This window comes from Eretmochelys imbricata, chromosome 15 (assembly GCF_965152235.1).
Source record: "Eretmochelys imbricata isolate rEreImb1 chromosome 15, rEreImb1.hap1, whole genome shotgun sequence".
Taxonomy (NCBI): Eukaryota; Metazoa; Chordata; order Testudines; family Cheloniidae; genus Eretmochelys; species Eretmochelys imbricata.
Genome location: NC_135586.1, coordinates 5,867,496 through 5,890,511, shown reverse-complemented (window position 1 = coordinate 5,890,511; position 23,016 = coordinate 5,867,496). Strand labels below are relative to the sequence as shown.

At 45.7% G+C, this 23,016-nt stretch overlaps 1 protein-coding gene across 5 annotated transcripts in view; it reads left to right on the top strand.

The window, feature by feature from the left end:
* The window catches only part of LRRC74B (leucine rich repeat containing 74B), a 30,550-nt gene extending 14,315 nt beyond the window's left edge, over nt 1-16,235 (top strand). For 4 of the 5 annotated variants that reach the window (XM_077835084.1, XM_077835085.1, XM_077835083.1 and 1 more), the window contains 5 exons: nt 5,826-5,935; nt 8,643-8,758; nt 10,300-10,378; nt 11,631-11,726; nt 12,883-13,159. In XM_077835084.1, coding sequence (XP_077691210.1) covers nt 5,826-5,935; nt 8,643-8,758; nt 10,300-10,378; nt 11,631-11,726; nt 12,883-13,041 — 560 coding nt within the window. In that variant the 3' untranslated portion in view covers nt 13,042-13,159. Of the gene's footprint in view, nt 1-5,825; nt 5,936-8,642; nt 8,759-10,299; nt 10,379-11,630; nt 11,727-12,882; nt 13,160-15,681 lie in introns of those variants that run through there. The other variant, XM_077835082.1, reaches the window with a different exon arrangement.
* The last annotated feature ends 6,781 nt before the right edge of the window (nt 16,236-23,016 follow it).

The following is a 23,016-nucleotide window of genomic DNA, read 5'->3' as shown; positions in this document are numbered from 1 at the left end:
TGTGATGTAGGGCTTGAGATTAAGGGCAAGAAGTATGAATAGAATTTAATGGGCAAGGAAAGAATGTCCATTAGCTTTAAAATCCTTTGCCACCTATAGCCACCCACTGAAACCTGTGGGAATCTTCTCCCCTCTCGTAGGGTATATGTACACTACGAAATTAGGTCAAATTTATAGAAGTCGGTTTTTTAGAAATCATTTTTATATAGTCGATTGTGTGTGTCCCCACACTAAATGCTCTAACTGCATTAACTCAGCGGAGTGCGTCCACAGTACCGAGGCTCGCGTCGACTTCTGGAGCGTTGCACTGTGGGTAGCTTTCCCGCAGTCTTCGCCGCCCATTTGAATTCTGGGTTGAGATCCTAATGGGGCAAAAACATTGTTGTGGGTGGTTCTGGGTACATGTCAGGCCCTCGCTCCCTCCCTCCGAGAAAGCAACGGCAGACAATCATTTCGCGCCTTTTTTTCCTGAGTTACCTGTGCAGACGCCATACCACAGCAAGCATGGAGCCCACTCAGCTCACTGTCACCATATATCTCCTGGGTGCTGGCAGACACGGTACTGCATTGCTACACAGCAGCATCCCATTGCCTCATGGCAGCAGACGGTGCAATAGGCCTGATAACCATCGTCGTCATGTCCGAGGTGCTCCTGGCCGCCTCGGTAAGGTCAGTCAGGAGCGCCTGGGCAGACATGGGCGCAGGGACTACATTAGGAGTGACTCGACCAGGTCATTCTCTTTAGTCCTGCTGGCAGTCCTATTGTACCGTCTTATGGCGAGCAGGCAGGAGATGAGGATGGCTAGCAGTCCTACTGCATTGTCTGCTGCCAGCCAAAGATGTAAAAGATAGATGGAGTGGATCAGAACAAGAAATACACCAGATTTGTTTTGTATTAATTTGCTCCCCCCTCCCTCCGTGAAATCAACGGCTGACAGTCATTTCAGTGAGGTCTGTCAGGGCACCTTGAAAAGTTTAATGGAGATTCAGTCCTGCTTGAAATACCGGGGGGAGGAGTAGCTCAGTGGGTTGAGCATTGGCCTGCTAAACCCAGGGTTTTGAGTTCAGCCCTTGAGGGGGCTGTTCTGTGTGACAGTTGTTTTTGTTTCTCCTTGATATAAACCCACCCCCTTTGTTGATTTTAATTCCCTGTAAGCCATGTCGTCAGTCGCCCCTCCCTCTGTCAGAGCAATGGCAGACAATCGTTCCGCGCCTTTTTTCTGTGCAGATGCCATACCACGGCAAGCATGGAGCCCGCTCAGATCATTTTGGCAATTAGGAGCACATTAAACATCACGTGCATTATGCAGCACCAGAACCTGGCAAAGCAAAACCGGGCGAGTAGATGACAGCAGCATGGTGACTAGAGTGATGAGGAAATGGACACAGACTTCTCTCAAAGCACGGGCTCTGGCAATGTGGGCATCATGGTGCTAATGGGTCAGGTTCATGGTGTGGAATGCCGATTCTGGGCCTGGGAAACAAGCACAGAGTGGTGGGACCGCATAGTGTTGCAGGTCTGGGACGATTCCCAGTGGCTGCAAAACTTTCGCATGCGTAAGGGCACTTTCATGGAACTTTGTGACTTGCTTTCCCCTGCCCTGAGGTGCAAGAATACCAAGATGAGAGAAGCCTTCACAGTTGAGAAGCGAGTGGCAATAGCCCTGTGGAAGCTTGCAACACCAGACAGTTACTGGTCAGTCGGGAATCAATTTGGAATGGGCAAATCTACTGTGGAGCTGTGATGCAAGTAGCCAACGTAATCAAAGATCTGCTGATATCAAGGGTAGTGACCCTGAGAAATGTGCAGGTCATAGTGGATGGCTTTGCTGCAATGGGATTCCCTAACTGTGGTGGGGCCATAGACGGAACCCATATCCCTGTCTTGGCACTGGAACACCAAGCTGGCGAGTACATAAACCGCAAGGGGCACTTTTTCAATAGTGCTGCAAGCACTGGTGGATCACAAGGGATGTTTCACCGACATCAATGTGGGATGGCCGGGAAAGGTAGATGACGCTCGCATCTTCAGGAACTCTGGTCTGTTTCAAAAGCTGCAGGAAGGGATTTATTCCCAGACCAGAAAATAACCATTGGGAATGTTGAAATGCCTATAGTTATCCTTGGGGACCCAGCCTACCCCTTAATGCCATGGCTCATGAAGCCATACACAGGCAGTCTGGACAGTAGTCAGGAGCTGCTCAACTACAGGCTGAGCAAGTGCAGAATGGTGGTAGAATGTGCATTTGGACGTTTAAAAGCACGCTGGCGCAGTTTACTGACTCGGTTAGACCTCCAGCAAAACCAATATTCTTACAGTTATTACTCTTACAGATATTGTGGAGTGCACAGCAAGCGGTAAGGGGGAGATGTTTATGGCGGGGTGGGAGGTTGAGGCAAATTGCCTGGCCACTGGTTACGTGCAGCCAGATACCAGGGCAGTTAGAAGAGCACAGGAGGGCACAGTGCACATCAGAGAAGCTTTGAAGATCAGTTTCATGACTGGCCAGGCTACGGTGTGACAGTTCTGTTTGTTTCTCCTTGATAACCCCCTGCCCCCCTTTTTGGTTCGCTATACTTCCCTATAAGCTAACCACCCTCCCCTCCTCCCTTTGATCAGCACTTGCAGAGGAAATAAGGTTAGTGTTGCTTCGCATTCATGCTTTCTTTATTAATTCATCACACAAATAGGGGGATAACTGCCAAGGCAACCCGGGAGGGGAGGTGGAGGAGGGAAGGACAAAGCCACACAGCACTTTAAAATTTATTGAATGCCAGCCTTCTGTTGCTTGGGCAATCCTCTGGGGTGGAGTGGCTGGGTGGCCAGAGGCGACCCCACCGCATTCTTGGGCGTCTGGAGGAGGAGGCTATGGAACTTGGGGAGGACGGCGGTTGGTTACACAGGGGCTGTAGCGGCAGTCTGTGCTCGTGCTGCGTTTTCTGCAGCTCAACCGTATGCTGGAGCATATTAGTTTGATCCTCCAGTATCCTCAGCATTGAATCTTGCCTCCTCTCATCATGCTGCCGCCACCTTTCAGCTTCAGCCATCTCTTAAGCCCTCCACTTACTCTGTTCAGCCCGCCACCTCTCCTCCATTTTGTGCTTTCCTGCCCTCTGACATTGTCTGCCTCCACACATTCATCTGTGCTCTGTCAGTGTGGGAGGACAACATGAGCTCAGAGAACATTTCATCACAAGTGCAGTTTTTTTCGCCTTCTAATGTTTGCTAGCCTCTGGGAAGAAGAAGATCCTGTGATCCTTGAAACACATGCAGCTGGTGGAGGAAAAAAAAAGGGACAGTGGTATTTAAAAAGACACTTATAGAACAATGGGTACACTCTTTCACGGTAAACCTTGCTGTTAACATTACATACATAGCACATGTGCTTTCGTTACAAGGTCGCATTTTGCGTCCCCCCACTACGTGGCTAGCCCCTCCCCGTGGCTAACAGTGGGGAACATTTCTGTTCAGCCGCAGGCAAATGGCCCAGCAGGAACAGGCACCTCTGAATATCCCCTTAAGAAAAGCACCCTATTTCAACCAGATGACCATGAATGATATCACTCTCCTGAGGATAACACAGAGAGATAAAGAAGGGATGTTGTTTGAACGCCAGCAAACATACACTGCAATGCTTTGTTCTGTAATGATTCCTGACTACGTGCTACTGACCTGGCATGGTAAAGTGTCCTGCCATGGTGGATGAAATAAGGCTGCCCTCCCCAGAAACCTTTTGCAAAGGCTTTAGGAGTACATCCAGGAGAGCTTTAAGAAGATGTCCCTGGAGGATTTCTGCTCCATCCCCAGGCACGCTAACAGACTTTTCTAGTAGGTGTACTGGCCGCGAATGCCAGGGCAAATTAATCATTAAACACGCTTGCTTTTAAACCATGTATGCTATTTAAAAAGGTACACTCACCAGAGGTCCCTTCTCTGCCTGGTGGGTCCGGGAGGCAGCCTTAGGTGGGTTGTACTGGCTCCAGGTCCAGGGTGAGAAACAGTTCCTGGCTGTCAGGAAAACCGGTTTCTCTGCTTGCTTGCTGTGAGCTATCTACAACCTCATCATCATCTTCATCGTCCCCAAAATCTGCTTCCGTGTTGCCTCCATCTCCATTGAAGGAGTCAAACAACATGGTTGGGGTAGTGGTGGCTGAACCCACTAAAATGGCATGCAGCTCATCATAGAAGCAGCATGTTTTGGGCTCTGACCCGGAGCGGCCATTTGCCTCTCTGGTTTTCTGGTAGGCTTGCCTCAGCTCCTAAGTTTCATGCGGCACTGCTTCGGGTCCCTGTTATGGCCTCTGTCCTTCGTGCCCTGGGAGATTTTGACAAATGTTTTGGCATTTCGAAAACTGGAACGTAGTTTCCTCTCCCCATACAGCGATCAGATCCCGTACCTCCCATTCAGTCCATGCTGGAGCTCTTTTGCGATTCTGGGACTCCATCATGGTCACCTTTGCTGATGAGCTCTGCACTCACCTGCAGCTTGCCACACTGGCCAAACAGGAAATGAAATTCAAAAGTTTGCGGGCCTTTTCCTGTCTACCTGGCCAGTGCATCTGAGTTGAGTGCTTTCCAGAACGGTCACAATGGAGCATTCTGGGATAGCTCCCGGAGGCCAATACCATCTAATTGCGTCCGCAGTACCCCAAATTTGACCCGGCAAGGCCGATTTCAGCACTAATCCCCTTGTCGGGGGTGGAGTAAGGAAATTGATTTTAAGAGCCCTTTAAGTCTAAAAAAAAAAGCTTCATCGTGTGGACGGGTGCAGGGTTAAATCGATTTAACGCTGCTAAATTCAACCTCAACTCCTAGTGTAGACCAGGGCTAAGAACCCTGAGGTGCCAGAGTGTCTTTCTAGGACTGGAGGAGGTTTGGGTTTTTTTTTTCTCCTTACTTTGATTCCTTCCTTCCAATCCTACCCATCTCCCTCCCTCCCCTCCTCCTTTCAGGGCCACCCAATTGTTACTGGCTCTGTCTCTACTGATTTTTCAGGCCCATTCTATGCTATGAGATTAGGTCGAATTTATAAGGAATGCGTGTACACTACCAACCCTGTTCAGCTGACCTAAAGGGGTCTTAAAATTGACTACTGTACTCCTCCCCGACGAGGGGAGTAGCACTAAAATCGACCTTCCTGGGTCGAATTTGGGGTACTGTAGATGGGGGCACTGTGCAGTTCAATGGTATTGGCCTCCGGAAGCTCAGTGATGAGCTCTGCTTCTCCTTTGGTTTTCCTGCAGGCTGATGCTGTTTCCATTTCCCATCCTCTCTGCCAGCCATTCTGCGCTCTCTTCTTCTTTTTCCCTCCTGGTCTGTTGCTTTATCCCCCCCAGTTAATCCTGATGTCATCTTCCTCCTCCCTGAAACCTCCTCCCCTCCTTATCTGTTTCAATCCCACTGAGCCTTCTGCACAGAGGAAACCTCTCAATGGTTGTAATCTCACTTGAGGGTGGCACCAGGGAGCACAGGGTTGAGGAGCAGAGCTGTTTTGTGTGGTGTAGGCACTACTGGGTCTGGCTTTCAGCTAGCCCACGAGAATGGCCCTGCTCTGGTTACAGCCCTGTTGGGCTCTGTTTCGCCTTATGGGGATTTGTCCTTGTACCACCTTTTATGTGCACTCAGTGGTCTCTGACTATCTGGGGCCTGTTTTCTGGCTCTTCCTGCAGCCCCTGCTCTGTGCTTGTGCAACAAGATGCATAAAAGAGAAAAATCGTAATTTCTCACCCAAAGAGTTTCCTACCATAACCTGAGCTGCTTGCCCAGCTGAACCACCTGATCCTTTCCTGGGTCTTTACAATTTTTTCTTAACCTGTTTCATAAGGTGAGGTTCTTGGAATGGCAATAGCAGAAAACGCTGGACTAAAGGAGCTTAATATCAGCTGGAACTACTTCCGTAGCCAAGGAGCAGCTGCCTTAGCCAGAGGCTTCGAGGTAGGAAGTCTGTGTTATCTCCTGTCTTTGCCCCCTGTAATACTCATGTTAAGCGTCATCTGTTTGGGTAGACACTGCCATCATGACCTGAACATAAAACACTGTGAAATCTGGAAGTGTATAGGCCTTGAAATCGGGGAGATAAAAATCATGATTTAAAAATCAATTTTAAAAAAATTAAATCTTGATTTTTATTTCCATTTGCAGTTTGAAGTTCATTACTTTCTCCCCATTTTATATTCTTAAATTGCTGAAATGAATGTTTTATATAATTTCCAACTGTTAGTAGAATTTCTGATTATACATAGTTTCCCTCTCCCCCACATTGTGAGGTTTCACACATAAAATGCTTATTGGTCCTGGAAAAGACCAATCCAGGGCCTTATTAACATCCTCACTGTAATACCAGCCCAAAATTCAGATTGATAAGCAAACCACCTGGGCTATATTCGCCACCTGCTGACGTACTGCAGTTCCACAAGCCAAGAAAGCTGAAACGTTGCAAGGCTGTACAGCTCCCTCAGGGTATGCAGTTTGAAGTTGATGGGACTCATGCTCGTAAGTCATCTAGGAGCTTTTGAAAAATCCCACTCGTGGGGACTTAAATTTGAGTTTAGGAGCTTAACTTTAGGGCTCCTGGTTTTGAAAATGTAGGGCTGCGTGTATTCCAAAGTTAGTAACTTTATTAATGTGTTATTAAATAAGTCTAAATAATTTTACATTGTTAATATTAAATCATTTTGGTTTGAAGTGAGACAGACTTCACGCTAATCAGACACAATTTTAACCTGTTACTGAAAACACTTACACATGTGCTTACTTTAAGACCACAAGTGGCCTCAGTGAGTGGGTAGGATTATTCATGTTGATAAAGTTATATTCCAATCTGGTTTCCAGGATCGGGCCTTAATTTTCAATATTTTGATTTTTGTCTATAGCAGTTTTATAAAATTCAAGTAAAATCTCCTACTAGTAGTTGCATTTTTTTAAAAAAAGCATTCATAATTTAATTCATTGCAAATTTCAGTTAACATTTATAAATAGCATAAATTTTCAAGCTAGTTTTATAAAGCCTCAACCTGACTTAATTATTTTTTTAAAATCAGATGATTGAAATCCATTCCAGATTAAATTAGTAGTTCAAGATTAAATTCTAGATTGGAATCTGTTTCTTAAAAAAAAAAAAAAAAAAAAAAAAAAAAAAAATGAAGCCACCTTAAATTCCATTCATAAAACTGGTGAGTACATTAGGATGGCCAGGAAATGCCAACACTCAGGCTGTGTGAAACTTTACTTCTGTCTAGTTGTGCATGTGCTTTTATCATGCTGCTTTTAATTATCAGATTATTTATCTAATACAGTACATTGTATTACTTTTTTTTCTACCATTTTATATGCTGCATCTTGCAAGATTGAGGAGGAGGGGGGTCCAACAAGAGAATAATGAGCTGCAGAGGAGACACAATTCTTCCTTTTTTGTTTTGTTTTTTGCTTCATTCTGTTGAAGATATTCTGCCTGGCTTTTGTGTGTGTGTGTATGTTAATATAGGTAGATATTTACAATGGAAATCTCCAATTTTGACTTTCTTGTTTTGCTGGAAGAATCTGAGGTGAAGTGAAACAATGAGCTGATGACATCACAAGAGATTGAGACTTAAACAGTTGAAAGAGGAAGAGATTTCTAGTCAGATTGTTTAAAATCTGTGGGTTTTTCTGTTTTTATTTTTGTTAATACCTATTTAACTCAAGCTGCCCACTCAACATCAACACCCCTTTCCTTTCAGATGAGGGCTGCCATTATCTAGTTCAGGAAGCAGTTGTCCTGCACAAAGGAGACCAGGCTTGATATTCCTGAAGGAACTGCCCCAGGCCACCAGAAAAGCACCTTAAAAAAAATCCTTCCTGATTTTGTGATTTTTGCGGGGGGGGGCTGATTGCATGATATTTTGGTGTCTGACTGATGACTTGAACTGTTCGGGTTAGCAATACTGGAGGCATCCAGACTGAGCTCACTGATGCTATCCCATCCCAGACTGTTCACTCAGCACTCTTACCCTTTACTGATCCTTCCTTAGCTGTTATCCTGCCCCTTTTACAAGGAGTTTGAGCAGGTGCTGGAGACTGCACTGAGCATGGAGCCAACAGTGTGGATCCCATTGTCTTGCGAACCATCCAGTAGCTCCCTCAATGAAATGTGCTCATTAGCCACTAGCTCCCCCTCAGCCAATAGGTATCCCCGCTGCACAACTCCCATACTTGTGAGATTCTTTCTGGGCCCAGCTACTGGACTCCAGCAGCCACTAATCCTTTGTGCTGTACTCTGTGAGACTCACAACCTACTTGCATGTGATATTCAAATCAAAGGGCAGCTGTGGTTAAGTCAAGAAGCTGCCAGACCTGTGTTCTACAAGTGAGATCTTCCAAGGGAAAGGAGAGGGGTTGAAGGAAGAGGGAAGCCTGACATTTTAGGAGGGTCCTTTAGGGAGAGAGAATTTTTCAGAGGTTCACCCACCACTAGTTACGGTTGTTGGTATGAAACGTCCTTTTCTCATTCTCTTCCTCTCGCTCACTTTCCCTTTGCATCTATTTTTAACTGTGGTTTGGAAGCATGGTCCATGGAAGGTCATTCTGCGAGAGTGACGCAGATGGCTGTTTCTGTCTCAAGCTACGGTGAGGTTTTTTCCAATAATTCTGGCTTGTTCCACAGGCAAACATGTTTCTCAGAGTTCTGGACCTTTCCTACAATGGCTTCAGCAACAACGGAGCAGCTGCTCTGGGGGAGGCCCTTAAAGTCAACAATGTGCTGGAAGAGCTCAACATTAGGTGAGTCAGGCTCAGGTCATGATTTAATACGTCCCACACTTCAAAGTGAAAGCCACCCTCTGGTGGCTGAAACCCTGAGCAGCCATTGACCTCGGTTTTATGTGTAAGGAGGGACAGTCTTGCTGGCGCTAAGATGACAAAGGGAATGCCATGTAATGGAAGTTTGGCCATGAAATTTCTAGCTGGGGAAGATCTGCTGGCATCTGTTATTTACTGTCCTACTGCCAGGGCCCCAGCTCTGTAGTCAGCCTCGTGACCCCAGAGAAAGCGATGGTGTAAAGGAGTGAGGAGGATTACTGGGGTCAAGGTGATATCATTGCAATCTTAAATTGGGAAGGAAATAAATTGATTCCATCTGGCTGGGGAGGATGGATAGAAAGAAATTTAGTGATAAGGATCTAGGGTTACTAGCACCTCTGGAAATGAGAAGAAAAGTGAAATGGGACTTTGGAGCTTAGAGGGCACCTTGTACAGCATGAGATGTTTGTGCTCACAATGAGAGCTGGACAAGTTCCTTTGTTCTTCAAAGCACTGGCCTATGTACTTGGAGGCCTGGGACTGGCCTATATACTAAGAATAGTTAGGTGTGAGAAGTACTGTTGATTTAATAGGGCTTACAGTGGACATAATGTTACAATGGGAATCAATTCAAAGGGGAGGCTGATTGGTTCAGCAAAGGGAGAGTCAAGAAAACAACAGAGGCTGGTGAAGTTAGTGGGAGAGCTGTGAGACCAGGTAATTTTCAGAGAGATGCAGTTATGGAGATCATGAACATAACCAGAAATGGTCATGAGACAGGCTGTGAGCAAGAGGGTAGTGGCCAAGTACTCCCTGCAGTGTAAAATCCCACAGGCAAGCTGGCAATGAACCTCCCATCCCAGTGCATGATGTGCCTAAGCTTCCAAAGAGCAGACAGTGGCTGCTGCTGTGCTGGCGGCTACCTGGATATACTTACAAAACTAAAATGTCAGGGAACAAACACTGAGGTTTTAATTGTTACACTAACAATAAAAGCAAATGCTCAGAAATAGACATGAGCTAAGCAGGGCCAGTCAGAGTCAGTATTTGGATGGGAGTCCTTCAGGGAAAACTTGTGCACTTCAGGAAGCGGTATAGCTGCTGAATGCTGTGCTGCTGGAGCTTGTTCTTCAGATGAGATTTAACACCGAGGCCATGAGCATTCAGGGTCGCTAAAGATCTCACAGCACTTTCTGTGAAAGCAGGAACATTAACACAGGTGTCCCAGACAGGTACGTCTACTCCCTGCAACTTCAGTTGGAGATGGGATTCTTTGTCACTTCTCCTTCAAATTGTTGTGTGTAGAGAGCTGTTAACCTGCTGCAATTAATGCCCCTCCAGATGTGTTCACATGTCAGTGGTGGGTGAAGTGGTTCCCTGTACCTTCACGTGAGTTTGTAAAGCATGTTGTCCTCCTGTTGCCCATACTGTAGTAAATGTCTCCATGACAGTATGGCTCTGGCTTGGTGGGTTGGGAACACGGAATGAAAAATGTAAGAAGTCTACCTTTTCTCTGTTATAAGCAATAACCGCATTTCATTGGAAGGAGCTCTGCGGTTTGCAGTAGGCCTGAAAGAAAACCAGACTCTGAAGAGACTTAATGTGAGTAGCTTTTTTTAAAGCAGATCTTGGAAAACACAATAAAGTATATATTTAAAATGTCACTGGCATGAGTGCTTATTGAATCAGATCCTGCGTGAGCCATTCTGCAGCAACAACAGGGGAGCCTTTAGCATCAGTCTCTGGCCGCTCCTGTGAAATGTGGCATGCAGATGGTCTCGTGTAGACAAGGAGTGCTTGTATTCAACAGTCTTTTGAATTCAAGCATTTTATACCCCTCCCTCTATGTGAACCAGAGCCTGCAGCCTGTTGCTCCCTGTTCTGCCCTGCAGTCTAGCACCTTGCCTTCCAATATGGAGGATGATCTTCCTGGCCTCTGCTGTCACCTGCTTACATGGCAGCCACGTTTGCTGCACACATCTGGGAGCTGGAGGGAGACGTGGTTAATGGCCATTGGGTGTCTGACCTATCCCTCAGCTCAGCACAGTGGGGTAGACGCTCTGCTCTGTTCCTCTTCCTTTCCATTCCTCAGACAGCACAAAGGGAGCTGCTGAAACTTGGGTTAAGAAGGTCATGGAGGGGTAGAGAGTGGGTATGACCAGGTATATGGCATTTTAGATATTCCCAGCTGGAGTGTTATCCTGTGGGGACCACTGGCAGCTTGCATTTGGCAGAGTGGCCTACAGGGTCAAGCAGAGAATTATGGAGCCATAACCAGCTCCCTGACAGCTTTTTCCGCATTGCCCAGCGGAAGCATGCAAGATGCAGCAAAGCATCTTGTACTGGTGTAAAATGTACAGTCGAGGTCAGGTTCAAGGATGTGTAACTAAGATACACATTAGTAAAGTCAGCCAGTGATGGCGTGTAAAGGGAGGAAAGAAAGGCAAGGATGGAGCCTGGTGGGAACCCTCACTGAAAGATGGGATGGGGAGGAGGAGAACAAGGAGAGAGTGGAGTTGTGGACACTGAGGGAGGACAAGGTGACCATAATAAGGTTATGTAGTTGCTTTAGTGAGACCTGGGCAAATCCTGATGATCCCTAAAAGTAAACTTTTTTAATAAGTTTAGCTCTTGTAGATGTGAGATTTTTTCAAATAGTCATCACCATCCATTCTTATCACTGTGAGTTTCTGCTTTTGTCTCATACCCAGGGCATGTGCCTGAAGACACTTGAGAAGGCTGATTTTTCTCTGTAAGACAGCTGCAGTTTGAGGTGTTAAAGAAAGGTGCATTAATTAAAAGAACTTGCAATCTGTATTGTTCCTATTGTTGTTTCCTGTGTCTGCCTTTTTAGATGGCCAGAAATCCCATGCAGAGTGAAGGCTGCTTTGGGATTCTCAAATCTATACAAGCAAATTCTGGTGCCGTGGTAGAAATCTTGGACTTCTCAGTAAGTGTTAAACAGCGTGGGGGGGGGGGGGGGGCAAGTGAAATGAAATCCCAAAGGTATGTGTTACTGAAAAAGGAGGGTGGACTATGAAGGCCCCAAAGTCAGAACATTCAGAATGATTGTTTCTACAAATAGCATAGTTCCACCACATTGCCTCTATGCAACATGGCATAATAGCATGTTGAACAAAGACCAAATACTTGTAGTTAGACCTATTTTGACTGAGCTGCGGATACTGTGGTACCCATAACTTAGCTGTCTGACTTCTATAGTTACATCATAAACCACCATCTGGTTTTAACAGAGGGTCTCCTTCTATTTAATGTTGACGTTTGCCAGAAAGTGAAAGACCCCTTCCCCTGGTGAATGCTGTTGTGGTTATTATAAAACTGCCTTTTCCAAATCTTTTTGTTGATGGCTTATTTCTAATTTATAAAGAAAAACACAGGTTATAATGCTCTCAATTATTAATAATAGAGCAACAGTTCCTCCCTGTTTGTAGTGACCTGTTGCATTCTGACTGGCTGAGAACAGAGCAAATGTATTCTTCAGCCAAAGAGAGACCTGACTATCCTGCCTGCACTTACTCTCCAGTACCTCCTTTCAAATGCTGTTCCTCATGTTCTTACAAACCCTTCTCCTGAGCCTGCTTTCTGTTCCAGCACTTTCCTGACTCCCTCCTCAGGCTTTGTGTGAACTCTGTGGACAGGCTGCTTATTGCATTTTCTATCTCACCCCTATGCCATGTTTTTTGCATTCCAGCCACTTTGTGCTCTGATCATTCTAGAGACACAGCCCTCAACAGAGTTGTGAGTTGCTTGCTTGGAATTTCACGTCCTCCCTTCTTGATTTGTCAGCTGCCTTTGACCCTTTTCCTCATCGTCTTCGTGTTTCCTGTTCTTCTCCTGATAGCTGGAGCTAGTTTGTTTCATGTTTTGTTTTATATCCACCAGAGCTTTGGTATTGCCATTTGCTGGTGAACTGGTTGATGACCCAGCTCACTGAGCTGAAGGAGCTTTGTCAAAGCTTGTATTAGTTGCATGGATGCCTGAGAGCAAGAATGTGTGATGATGCCTACCTTTGCTGTTGTGATACTTACCTTTTGAGAGAAGGTAAATCGTACTGTACACTGATCTGTGGTGATTTCTCCCTCTAGGACATCCCTGTGAACAAAGACTTTGCAGACCTGTGTGATGCTGTGAAAATGCTTTTGCCAAATTTTCAGATCAGATATGGTGGAAATGCAACATTGCACAAAAAAGACCAACCAAAGGTTGAGATCCAATCTTGGTTCAGCGTGGAGGGTGATTCATAGAATCCTTTGACCTAAAAGGAACCTCTTCAAGGTCACTTTGGGTATGTCCACACAGCTTGCGGAAGGGAGACTCCCAGCCTGGGTAGACAGACTTGGGTTTGTGAGGCTCGCGCCATTGCTCTAACAATAGCTGCATAGACAGCACTTTGACATTGTGGCTTGGTTGGGAACTCAGGCTCTGAAGCCTACCTGCCTCCCAAGGCTTCAGCATCCGAGCTCCCACCTGAGCCGCAACGTCAAACTGTTGTCCACACAGCAAATTTTAGAGCACTAGCATGAGCCCCACAAACCCAAATCTGTATACCCAGGCTGGGAGTGTCTCTTCCACAGGCTGCCTTTGTATACATACTCTTAGTCTACGCCCCTGCACTGTGGCAAAATCACTGACCATCTCGAAGCCTTGACATGAGGATTTCCAGCAGCAGTGCCACAAGTGCCTCTCATGGAAACATTTGCCATTTGCTCACTGATGTCATTGTTAAAAGCTTCTCCTTGCTGTAGCTTTAAATTAATTGGACTAGATTCGCTGCTGTGACTTGGTGCTGGATCTCCCCAGCAGGGCATTCTCCTGGTGCAGGAGAGTCCCCAGTGGGTACAGGCTAGCATAACTAGCTCCTTGTTCTACCTTTCTCCTTCAGCCTTCTGCACGGGGCCTTTGTCAGAGCAGGCTGGGGGCTTGACTAGAATACTCTGTGCCCAGCTACACCAGCTGCCATAGACTAGGGTAACCTGAAGACTGTATTAATCTATGCTGGGGCCATGACTAACATAGAACCAGACCCCAATTCAAGGAGTCACAGTCAACTACTTTTAGCCAATAGGAACCACTGTGATAATCTAGTCTGACCTGCATAACACAGGCCATAGTATTTCGCTCCGTGGTTCTTGCATTGAGCTCTTATCTTCTGCTTGAGCTAGAGCAGGTCTTTTAGAAAGAGCCTCCAATCTTAAGGCATTGAGCATCCACAACACCCTAGGTAAGTTGTTCCAGTAGCTAATAGCCCTCAAACCTTATTTGGAGAAAAAGAATGGTGTAGTGTATGGAATAGGACAGTATCCCTTTAAATAGTTTGTAGGCCCTCTAGTGTACTCACTGTGTTCTGTGTTTTTAGAAGCTGCCAGAAACCAATCAGAGAAGCAGTATAGGTAGCTAGACCTGGAACGTTTGTGTACATTCAGTAAACGTGGTTATTTGGGACTCAACTGTGTTTGTGAAGATTCTTCATATTTTATTTGTTTTGTAAAGAACAAAAGACTCAACGGATTGGAACTCAGGAGACCTGGCTTCAGTTTCTAGCTGAGGAAGAGATTCCTTGTGTGACCTTGAGGAAATCACTTAGGCCTTGTCTATATGAGAGAGTTCCACCAATTTAACTTAAACTGGTTTTTAAACCAAGTTAACTAAATTGTTGCAAATCCTTGTGTGGACACACTTGTTTTGGTTTAGGTTTTGCTTAGGTTAAACCTGTCCCTAATTGACTTAAGATGAACCAAAATAAATCTGATTTATACCACAATAAGTGTCCACAAAACCTTTTTGCACCAGTTTACCTAACCTGGTTTAAACTCTCACCATAAGCACGTGTAACTTTCCCATGTAAACCAGTCCTTACTCTATGCTGTGCCTCTGTTCCCCATCTGTGAAAAAGGGATAACAGCCTCACAGGAGGGTTGGGACTTCTGAAGATGAACTTCATTAATGAGTGTGAGGTGCTCAGATGCTGTCAGAGGGGGATATATGAATACCTAGGTAAGTAGATTATTTTCAGTCTGTATTTACCCAGCTTCAGATCCCAGGCTTTGGATCTTCGTCTTCCTCTTTCTTGGAGATAAAAGAGCTTTGCTATCAGAAATCTTCTCCCTCTGTAGGTCCTTGTAGGCTGTGATCATCACCTGTTAATCTTTCTTTAAGTAAACTAAATAGAGCTTTAATCCCTCGCTATAAGGTCGACTTTCCAAATCTCAGATCATTCTTGCAGCTCTTTTCTGAGCTCTCCCAAATTTATCAACATAATTTTTAAAGTGTGGACACCAGAACTGGATCCAGTATCAGTAGTAGTCTCACCAGTGCCATGAACAAGCCACCTCCTTTCTTCTATTCAGTATTCCCTGGTTTATACATCCAAGGAGTGTCTTCACTCTCTTAGCCACCACATCACACTGGGAGCTCTTGTTCAGTTGGTTTCTGCCATGATTCCTTAAGTCCTTTTCTGAGTCCCTGCTTTTCAGGATACAGTCCCCATCCTGTAATTATCAGCTATGTTTTTGGTTCCTAGATCCATTGCACCTTGCTTTTGGCTGTATTAAAATTGTAGCACCGGGAGGTATCAAAATGCCTGGAAATCATAAAAGAGTACAGGCACACAACCTTAGCTCTTCCCTCAGGGAGATAATAGCAACTCCCTGACCATTTCTCTGTGCCCACTACAGCTTCACATCAGCATAAAGTTCTGTGGACCCCTACGGTGCTTTGTGCAGCACCATTGATTCATTGTCCAATTTTTCTAATGTTGGGGTTTGGAACTCCCAGTCCCACAAAAATTGGGGTCATAGCGAGCCCAGCTGTACAATAACAACCTTAACTTCACCTTAACAAAGTTTGGGCTGAGTGTGAATAAATGGTCTTTTTCTATTCTGTAGGTTTCCCAGGAATTTTCGTAACACTAAACATGTGCTCAGTGGAATCAAAGGTCTTCCTTTTATTTGTGACGGGAACTGGATGAGCCTTGGACACCCCCAAAATATGCAACCCCTTTGATTATTCCTTCTTTTGATCTATCTTACATTGAATGGTGGGAGCAGTTGCCGTCTATACATTGCCCCTCCCCAGTCCCCCCAAAATGAAATTTTCTCCAAGAGGCGCCTTGTTGAATGTGCCAAAGTATGAGACTGCCCCTACCATTGTCCTGGTAAAATAGGTTCCTGATATTCTGTATTTTGTTGAAGCTTCACTATTGGTACAGAATGAATGTGTTTGTCCTGTTCAGTGTTGTGCGGAAATCTGGTTGTGCCTGATGAATGTGCCAAGGAATGAGATTTTTGTTTACTACCGCTTTTCAGCAAATAATGAGATTTTTAAATAAGCTATAGAACCTTTTGAGGAAAATTATGTGTAGCCAAATGAAATTTGTCCTGTAATTGTGAAAATAGTTTGAGTTTTATATCTAATAAATATTTACTGTCATTTAAACTCACTTTTGTCAATCTGGTCTATTTCTGTTGTATCAAATGAGCATGAATTAGGAATAGGGTTGCTAGGTGTCCGGTTTTCAGCCAGAGTGCCCAGTCAAAAAGGAACCCTGGCAACTTCAGTCATCACCGCTGACTGGGCTGTTAAAAGCCTGGTCAGCAGGGCTAAGGCAGGCTCCCTGCCCTGGCTCCTTACAGCTCCCGAAAGCAGCCGGCATGTCCCTGCAGCCCCTATGCGCAGGGGTGATCAAGGAAGCGCCACGTGCTGCCCCCAGTGCCAGCTCCATAGCTCCCATTGGTCAGGAGCAGCACAGAGCCAGGGCAGGCAGGGAGCCTGCCTTAGCCCCGCTATGCCACCAACGAGGAGCCGCCTGAGGTAAGTGCTGCCTGGCTGGAGCCCACACCCCGAACCCCCTCCTGCACCCTAACCCTGATCCCCCTCCTGGAGCCCATATCCGCCCTGAACCCCAACCCCCTACCCCAGCCCTGAACCCATCATCTCTGGCCCCACCCCGGAGCCCGCACCTCCAGCTGGAGCCCTCACCCCCTCCTGCACTCTAACCTCCTGCCTCAGCCCAGTGAGTGAGGGAGGGGGAAAGTGAGCAATCAAGGGAGGGGGCCTGGAGTGAGTGGGAGTGGAGCCTCAGAGAAGGGGTGGGGCAGGGCCTTGGGGAAGTAGTGGGGCAAGGATATTAGGTTTTGTGCAATTAGAAAGTTGGCAACCTAGTTAAGAATGATGTACATAACTGGTTAAATTTGATATCTTTGAAGACATCTTGTTTCCTGACCTCTCTAATATATGAAAATTCCATGGGTTGATCTCCAGACTCTGAGGCCATGGGAAATTGATCTAAATCTGTAGTAAAAACTGTATTTTAAATCACCTATTTATTCATTTTGCTGTTTCTGCAGCCCAGCATCTCCCACAATTCTTTATAAACTAGATAGGATTTGAATCAAGTGGTGTCTCACCCTGTTAATAGTACAAACAGCCTGCCTGTGTATGAAAGCTGGGTGGACTTTCTTCTTTCCCACCTAGGACCTCCTTTTTCCCAGTTCAGTCTTTGTTCCTCAGGTGTTGTGTTGTAGGGAGAGTGAGGCCAAACGTGGCTGTCATTTTCCCCACCCCACCCCACCCCTTCACAACATCTTTCAGTAACACACACATACAATGACAGCACATACAATCCAACAGGATATTAATGTTCAACATATCAAGACTTTTGAAATGATACCTCACAAGGCATACTCACCAGCAACTAGACACTACACAACAAAAACACTAACCCAGGAACCAAACCCTGCAACAAACCCTGATGCCAACTCTGTCCTCATATCTATTCAAGGAACACCATCATGGGACCTAACCACATCAGCCATCATCAGGGGCTCGTTCACCTACACATCTACCAATGTGATATGTGCCAGCAATGCCCCTCTGCCATGTACATTGGCCAAACCAGACAGTCTCTATGCAAAAGAATAAATGGACACAAATCTGACATCAGGAATTAGAACATTCAAAAACCAGTAGGAGAACACTTCAATGTTCCTAGTCACTCAATAACAGACTTAGAAGTGGCAATTCTTCAACAAAAAAACCTTCAGAAACAATTTCCAATGTGAAACTGCAGAACTGGAATTAATTTGCAAAATGGACACCTTCAAATTAGGCCTAAATAAAGACTGGGAGTGGATGTGTCATTACAAACACTAATTTCCCCATACTGTTACTCACACCTTCTTGTCAACTGTTTGAAATGGGCTACCCTCGTTACTGCTACAAAAGTGATTTTTCCTCCCTTGGTATTATACTGTTAATTGAATTATCTCGTTACACTGATCCCCCAACTTGGTAAGGCTACTGCCATCTTTTCATGTACTATGTGTATATATACCTGCTGCTGTATTTTTCCACTCCATGCATCTGATGAAGTGGGTTTTAGCCCACAAAAGCTTCTGCCCAAATAAATTTATTAGTCTCTAAGGTGCCACAAGGACTCCTCATTGTTTTTGCTAATAACAGACTAACACAGCTACCACTCTGAAAGGCATACTTTGTACAAAACATATCATAATTATAATGACAGTAGTGAAAACAGGGATGCCAGGGTGTTGCTTTGGGGACACACAGTGTCACAAAGGTATTTGCTGTCCTGGCAACAAAACCTTAACTTTGCCCCCTGGAGCTGGCAATAGTACAGTAAGCAGGGTAGCGCAATAAGTGGAGAGGAGGAAGTGCTAAGAGTATGTGCCATTGTTTGTGTTCCAGCATTTAAGTACATGCACTCCAGCTGTGTTGGGTGTCGCTGTATTCAGTGGTGGGGGGATTAGTTGGAGTAGGTTGTTAGAGCTGTTGCTGTGATACAAGGAAAGGTGCTTATGTACCATGAAAGATGAGGTTTCATTTGAGCCCTGAGTTCTGTGGGTCGTGTCAGCAAAGATGACTTCCTGCTGTGGAGATTGTCTGCCACCTGACTGCTGACATGGGCTTAATGAGGGGAAAGCGAAGGAAATGTCTCAGAGAATCTGCAGGAGAATTTTGTAAGTGTGGGGTGCTTTGTGTGGAGTAGGCTCAGTACTTGGGGGTGGCCAGGTGTAGGTAGCTTCCATTCGCTACGCTTGACCTACACCCAAGGATTGCCATATCAAAGAAAAGGCATTATATTGTGTCCTACAGTGCTCATGTGCATTGTTCCCGCAGCGAGCCACAGCCTCTAATGGCAGAGTGCTAGTAAGTCTGTTGCAGCATTGCTCGAGGAGGACAGGGTTAAGGTTTCATGGGGAGTGTACCTTAACTCTCCACCTGCTGGAAGGGCATACAGCAGCATTGGGCAGCCTTCGCTCAGCATTAACAACGTGTTTAGGTAGGTAATAGAAAAAGGGCTGAGGGGAAATAGAAGCCCAGAGAGGGGAAAGGACTCATCCATGTCACTTAGCAAATCAATGGCAGAGCTGGGAACAGCCCCAGATCTCCTGAGTCCCAGGTCAGTGCCCACGCCGTAGTCCGTCCCCAGTGTCCACTCCACCGTAACACATAAAAACGGAATGAATAGTTGCGAGTTGGGCTCCACTTTATCCTACTTTATTTGTGTATTTTAAAATGTTTTTAAATTTGTTTGAGGAGTTACTTGGCCCATTTGCTTTGCTGTAACAGAGCCAGAGATCAGCTCCATTTCATGCTGGGCTATTGCAAGTGCAATTACAATGAATTCCTCAACTTCCCCTGGTTCCGTGACATCCACAGGACTCCCTCTGTCTGCACTCCTGTTCAACATATATAATATAAGGCAGCCTGTGGACAGTTTGGGCTGCAGTGCTGCTAGTACCGTGGAGCCTCTTTGCTTTCCTGAAAGCGCTCCAAAATTGGGGTCGAATGAGAATGAGTTTGTAGATTTACAGATGATAAGGCCTGAAGGGAACATTTGATTGGTGGTATTCTCATCAATCCATCCAATCAAGGGTAGGCGCTTAGGCAGAGACAGACACATAGTGGAGGTGAATGCATGGCTGTGTGGATGGTGTCACCAGGTGGACTTTGGCATCCTTAAACATGGGCTGTTCTGAGGAGAATTGCTGAGCAGAGATGGGGTCCACGTATCAAGGAAGAAGGGTATCTTCAGATACAGACTGGCTAACCTAGTGAGGAGGGCTTTAAACTAGGTTTGACCTGGGCAGGAGACACAAGCCCACAGGTAGGCCCAGAACATGGAGACCTGGGTGAAGGGCTGGAATCTGGAGGGAATGTGGGCAATCATAGCAGGCACAAAGAGGAGATGAGAGAATATAGGGGGGAAATCTAACTTACATCTTAGATGTCGGTATATTAATGCACGAAATGCATTATGCAGGAACAGAGCCGTGCCCAGGGCCTGGAGCTGGGGCTGGGGCCAAAACCGGGGCTGGGTGCAGAGCTGCAGTTGGGCTGTGGTCAGGGGCCGAGGCAGGGTAGTTAATTATCTCTAGGGAGATTGTAGAACCTCCATCCTGTCAGGGATGATCTAGATAATACTTAATCCTGCTCCATGCAGGGGACTGGACTTGTAGGACTAGAAGGGACATTGATAGGTGATCTATTTCTATGATCCTCTCTAGTCTGACCTGATCATGGTGTCCACTGAAGCCTGATTTCAGTGTTTGTATTGTTACATAACTGGATTATTTGCTATTAGAGTAACTGCTGATTAAATACATGTCTGACGTGTACGGTGACACTGTTTTTTGAAAACTAGCTTTTTAATTAGGAGATTGTGACAGAATAGACTAGGGCTGGAGACTCCCTGCTGGAGGCCTCATGGCCCTGCCTCACCCTGCCCCAGAAAAGAGCAATAGAGAGGGCCTCCAACCTGTGTAGAGCAGCTTGTGGGACAGAGTCAATGAGAGGGGCTGCAGGGAGCAGCCAATCAGGGCCCAGCAGGCTCATATAAAAGGAGCTGAAAGGCCTGAACAGATCAGCCTGCTAGCAGTGACTGGGGAAGCAAGAAGTACTTCTGGTGGGCAGCGAGGGCTAAGGCAGGTATTTGCTGGTGATGAAGCGAGGGAATAATTTCTGACTGGCTGCCAGGACTCAGTTAAGATGGGCTACTGGGAAGTGGCCCAGGGAAATGCAGTTAGATAAAGGGATGTGGTGCGTGGTTGCTACTTAGAGGTTCCCTGGGTTGGACCCAGAGTAGGGGGTAGGCCCAGGTTCTCCCTATCCTCCAACAGCCATTGGAGAAGTGACTGTGCCCTGAGGAGAAGGGAGTTTAGACAGGCTCAGGGAAGGGACTATACATGGACCTGTTAGGCCCCCAGAAGGGAGCTGAACTGAGACTGACCCATCCAGAGAGCAAGGGTCAGAGTACTAAAAGGCAGGTGAAGAGCGTCCAGAGAGGAAGCCCTGGGGTTGCTGCTCCGTCTCCAAGCAGGAACCTTCGCATATAAGCTGGCCAACTAGCGTACTGAGATAGGCCCTGTTGATCAGACTGAGGACGGGAGCCTGGGAAGAACTAAAGAGATGTTGCCAATGGAGGGGTACCATGATGGGCCTGGTTGGATTCTTAAAGGACTGAGCCTGGGGAAGGCTGCAAGACATTTTTGATTTATAACCCAGAAGGGGGTTGTTTCTTTGCATATGGACTGTGTATGACTTGGCCGGAGGGCTGTCACTGAAGACCCACCTGACAAGCACAGTGGCCTACAGGGGGCACTGTGAGATGAGACATTAAGAACAACTGCAGGCACCCACACACTTGACCAAGGGGCACTGTGAGAGGTGAGTACCACCCCATTATAGAGATGCTTAGATCTGAAGGGGCTGTTATGGCCATAAATGGACGCAAATTAGATGTCAAGAATTATAACATTCATAAACCAGTCGGAGAACACTTCAATCTCTCTGGTCACGCAATTACTGACATGAAAGTTGCAATATTACAACAAAAAAACTTCAAATCCAGACTCCAGCGAGAAACTGTTGAATTGGAATTCATTTGCAGATTGGATACAATTAATTTAGGCTTGAATAGAGACTGGGAGTGGCTAAGTCATTATGCAAGGTAACCTATTTCCCCTTGTTTTTTCCTATCCCCCCCTCCTCCTCAGACGTTCTTGTTAAACCCTGGATTTGTGCTGGAAATGGCCCAACTTGATTATCATACACATTGTAAGGAGAGTGATCACTTTAGATAAGCTCTTACCAGCAGGAGAGTGGGGGAGGGGGGAAGGAGGAGGTATTTTTTCATGCTTTGTGTGTATATAAAAAGATCTACACTTTCCACAGTATGCATCCGATGAAGTGAGCTGTAGCTCACGAAAGCTTATGCTCAAATAAATTGGTTAGTCTATAAGGTGCCACAAGTATTCCTTTTCTTTTTAGGAATTTATCCAGTAATTTCTGCATCAAGCCCATAACTTCTGTTTTGGCTACAGCATATTTTAGAGAGTTTTATTTAGTCTTGATTTAAAGATGAGATGTGACAGAGAATCTACCACATGGCTAGGTAAATTGTTCCAATGGTTAATTACACTCACTGGTAAAAATCTATACATGATTTCTAGTCTGAATTTGTCTAGTTTCAGCTTCCAACCATTCGCTCTTGTTCTGCTTTTGTCTCCTAGATTAGAACCACCCAATATCAGAAATCTCCCCATGTAGGTGTTTGTAGATATGATCAAGTCAGTTCTTAACCTTCTCTTTGATAAACTAAATAGATTGAGCTTCTTTAGTCTCTCACTATAAAGCAAGTTTTCCATACTCAATCATTGTAACTCTTTTCTGAGCCCTTTCCAATTTTTCAATTTTCCATTTTAAAGTGTGGACACCAGAACTGGACACCATCTCCAATCCTGGTCTCATTAATGCCATATGCAGAGGTAAGAACACTTCCTATTCCTTCCTGATAATCCCTGCTTATACCTCTAAGGATCACATTAGCCCTTTCAGCTACAGTGTTGCACTGAGAACACATGTTTAGTTGTTTATCCTCTAAGACCTTTGCAGAGTCACTTCTTTCCAGGATACAGTCCCCCATTGTTTAAATATGACCTACATTATTTGTTCCTAGATGCATTTTAGTTAGGTCTGGTTGAAAATTTTCCATTAAAACTTTTTTCTTCAAGTGCTTGCTCATGTCCATTCCATATTAGGTGTGTGTGTGCTCACCACGTGCACCGGTGCTGGAAGTTTTTCCCTCAGCAATATCCACAGGAGACCGGCTCTGGCACCCTCTGGAGTGGAGCCTGCATGGCACGGTATAAGGGGCACTGCTGGCTCCCTCCACCCTCGGTTCCTTCTTGCTGCCAGTC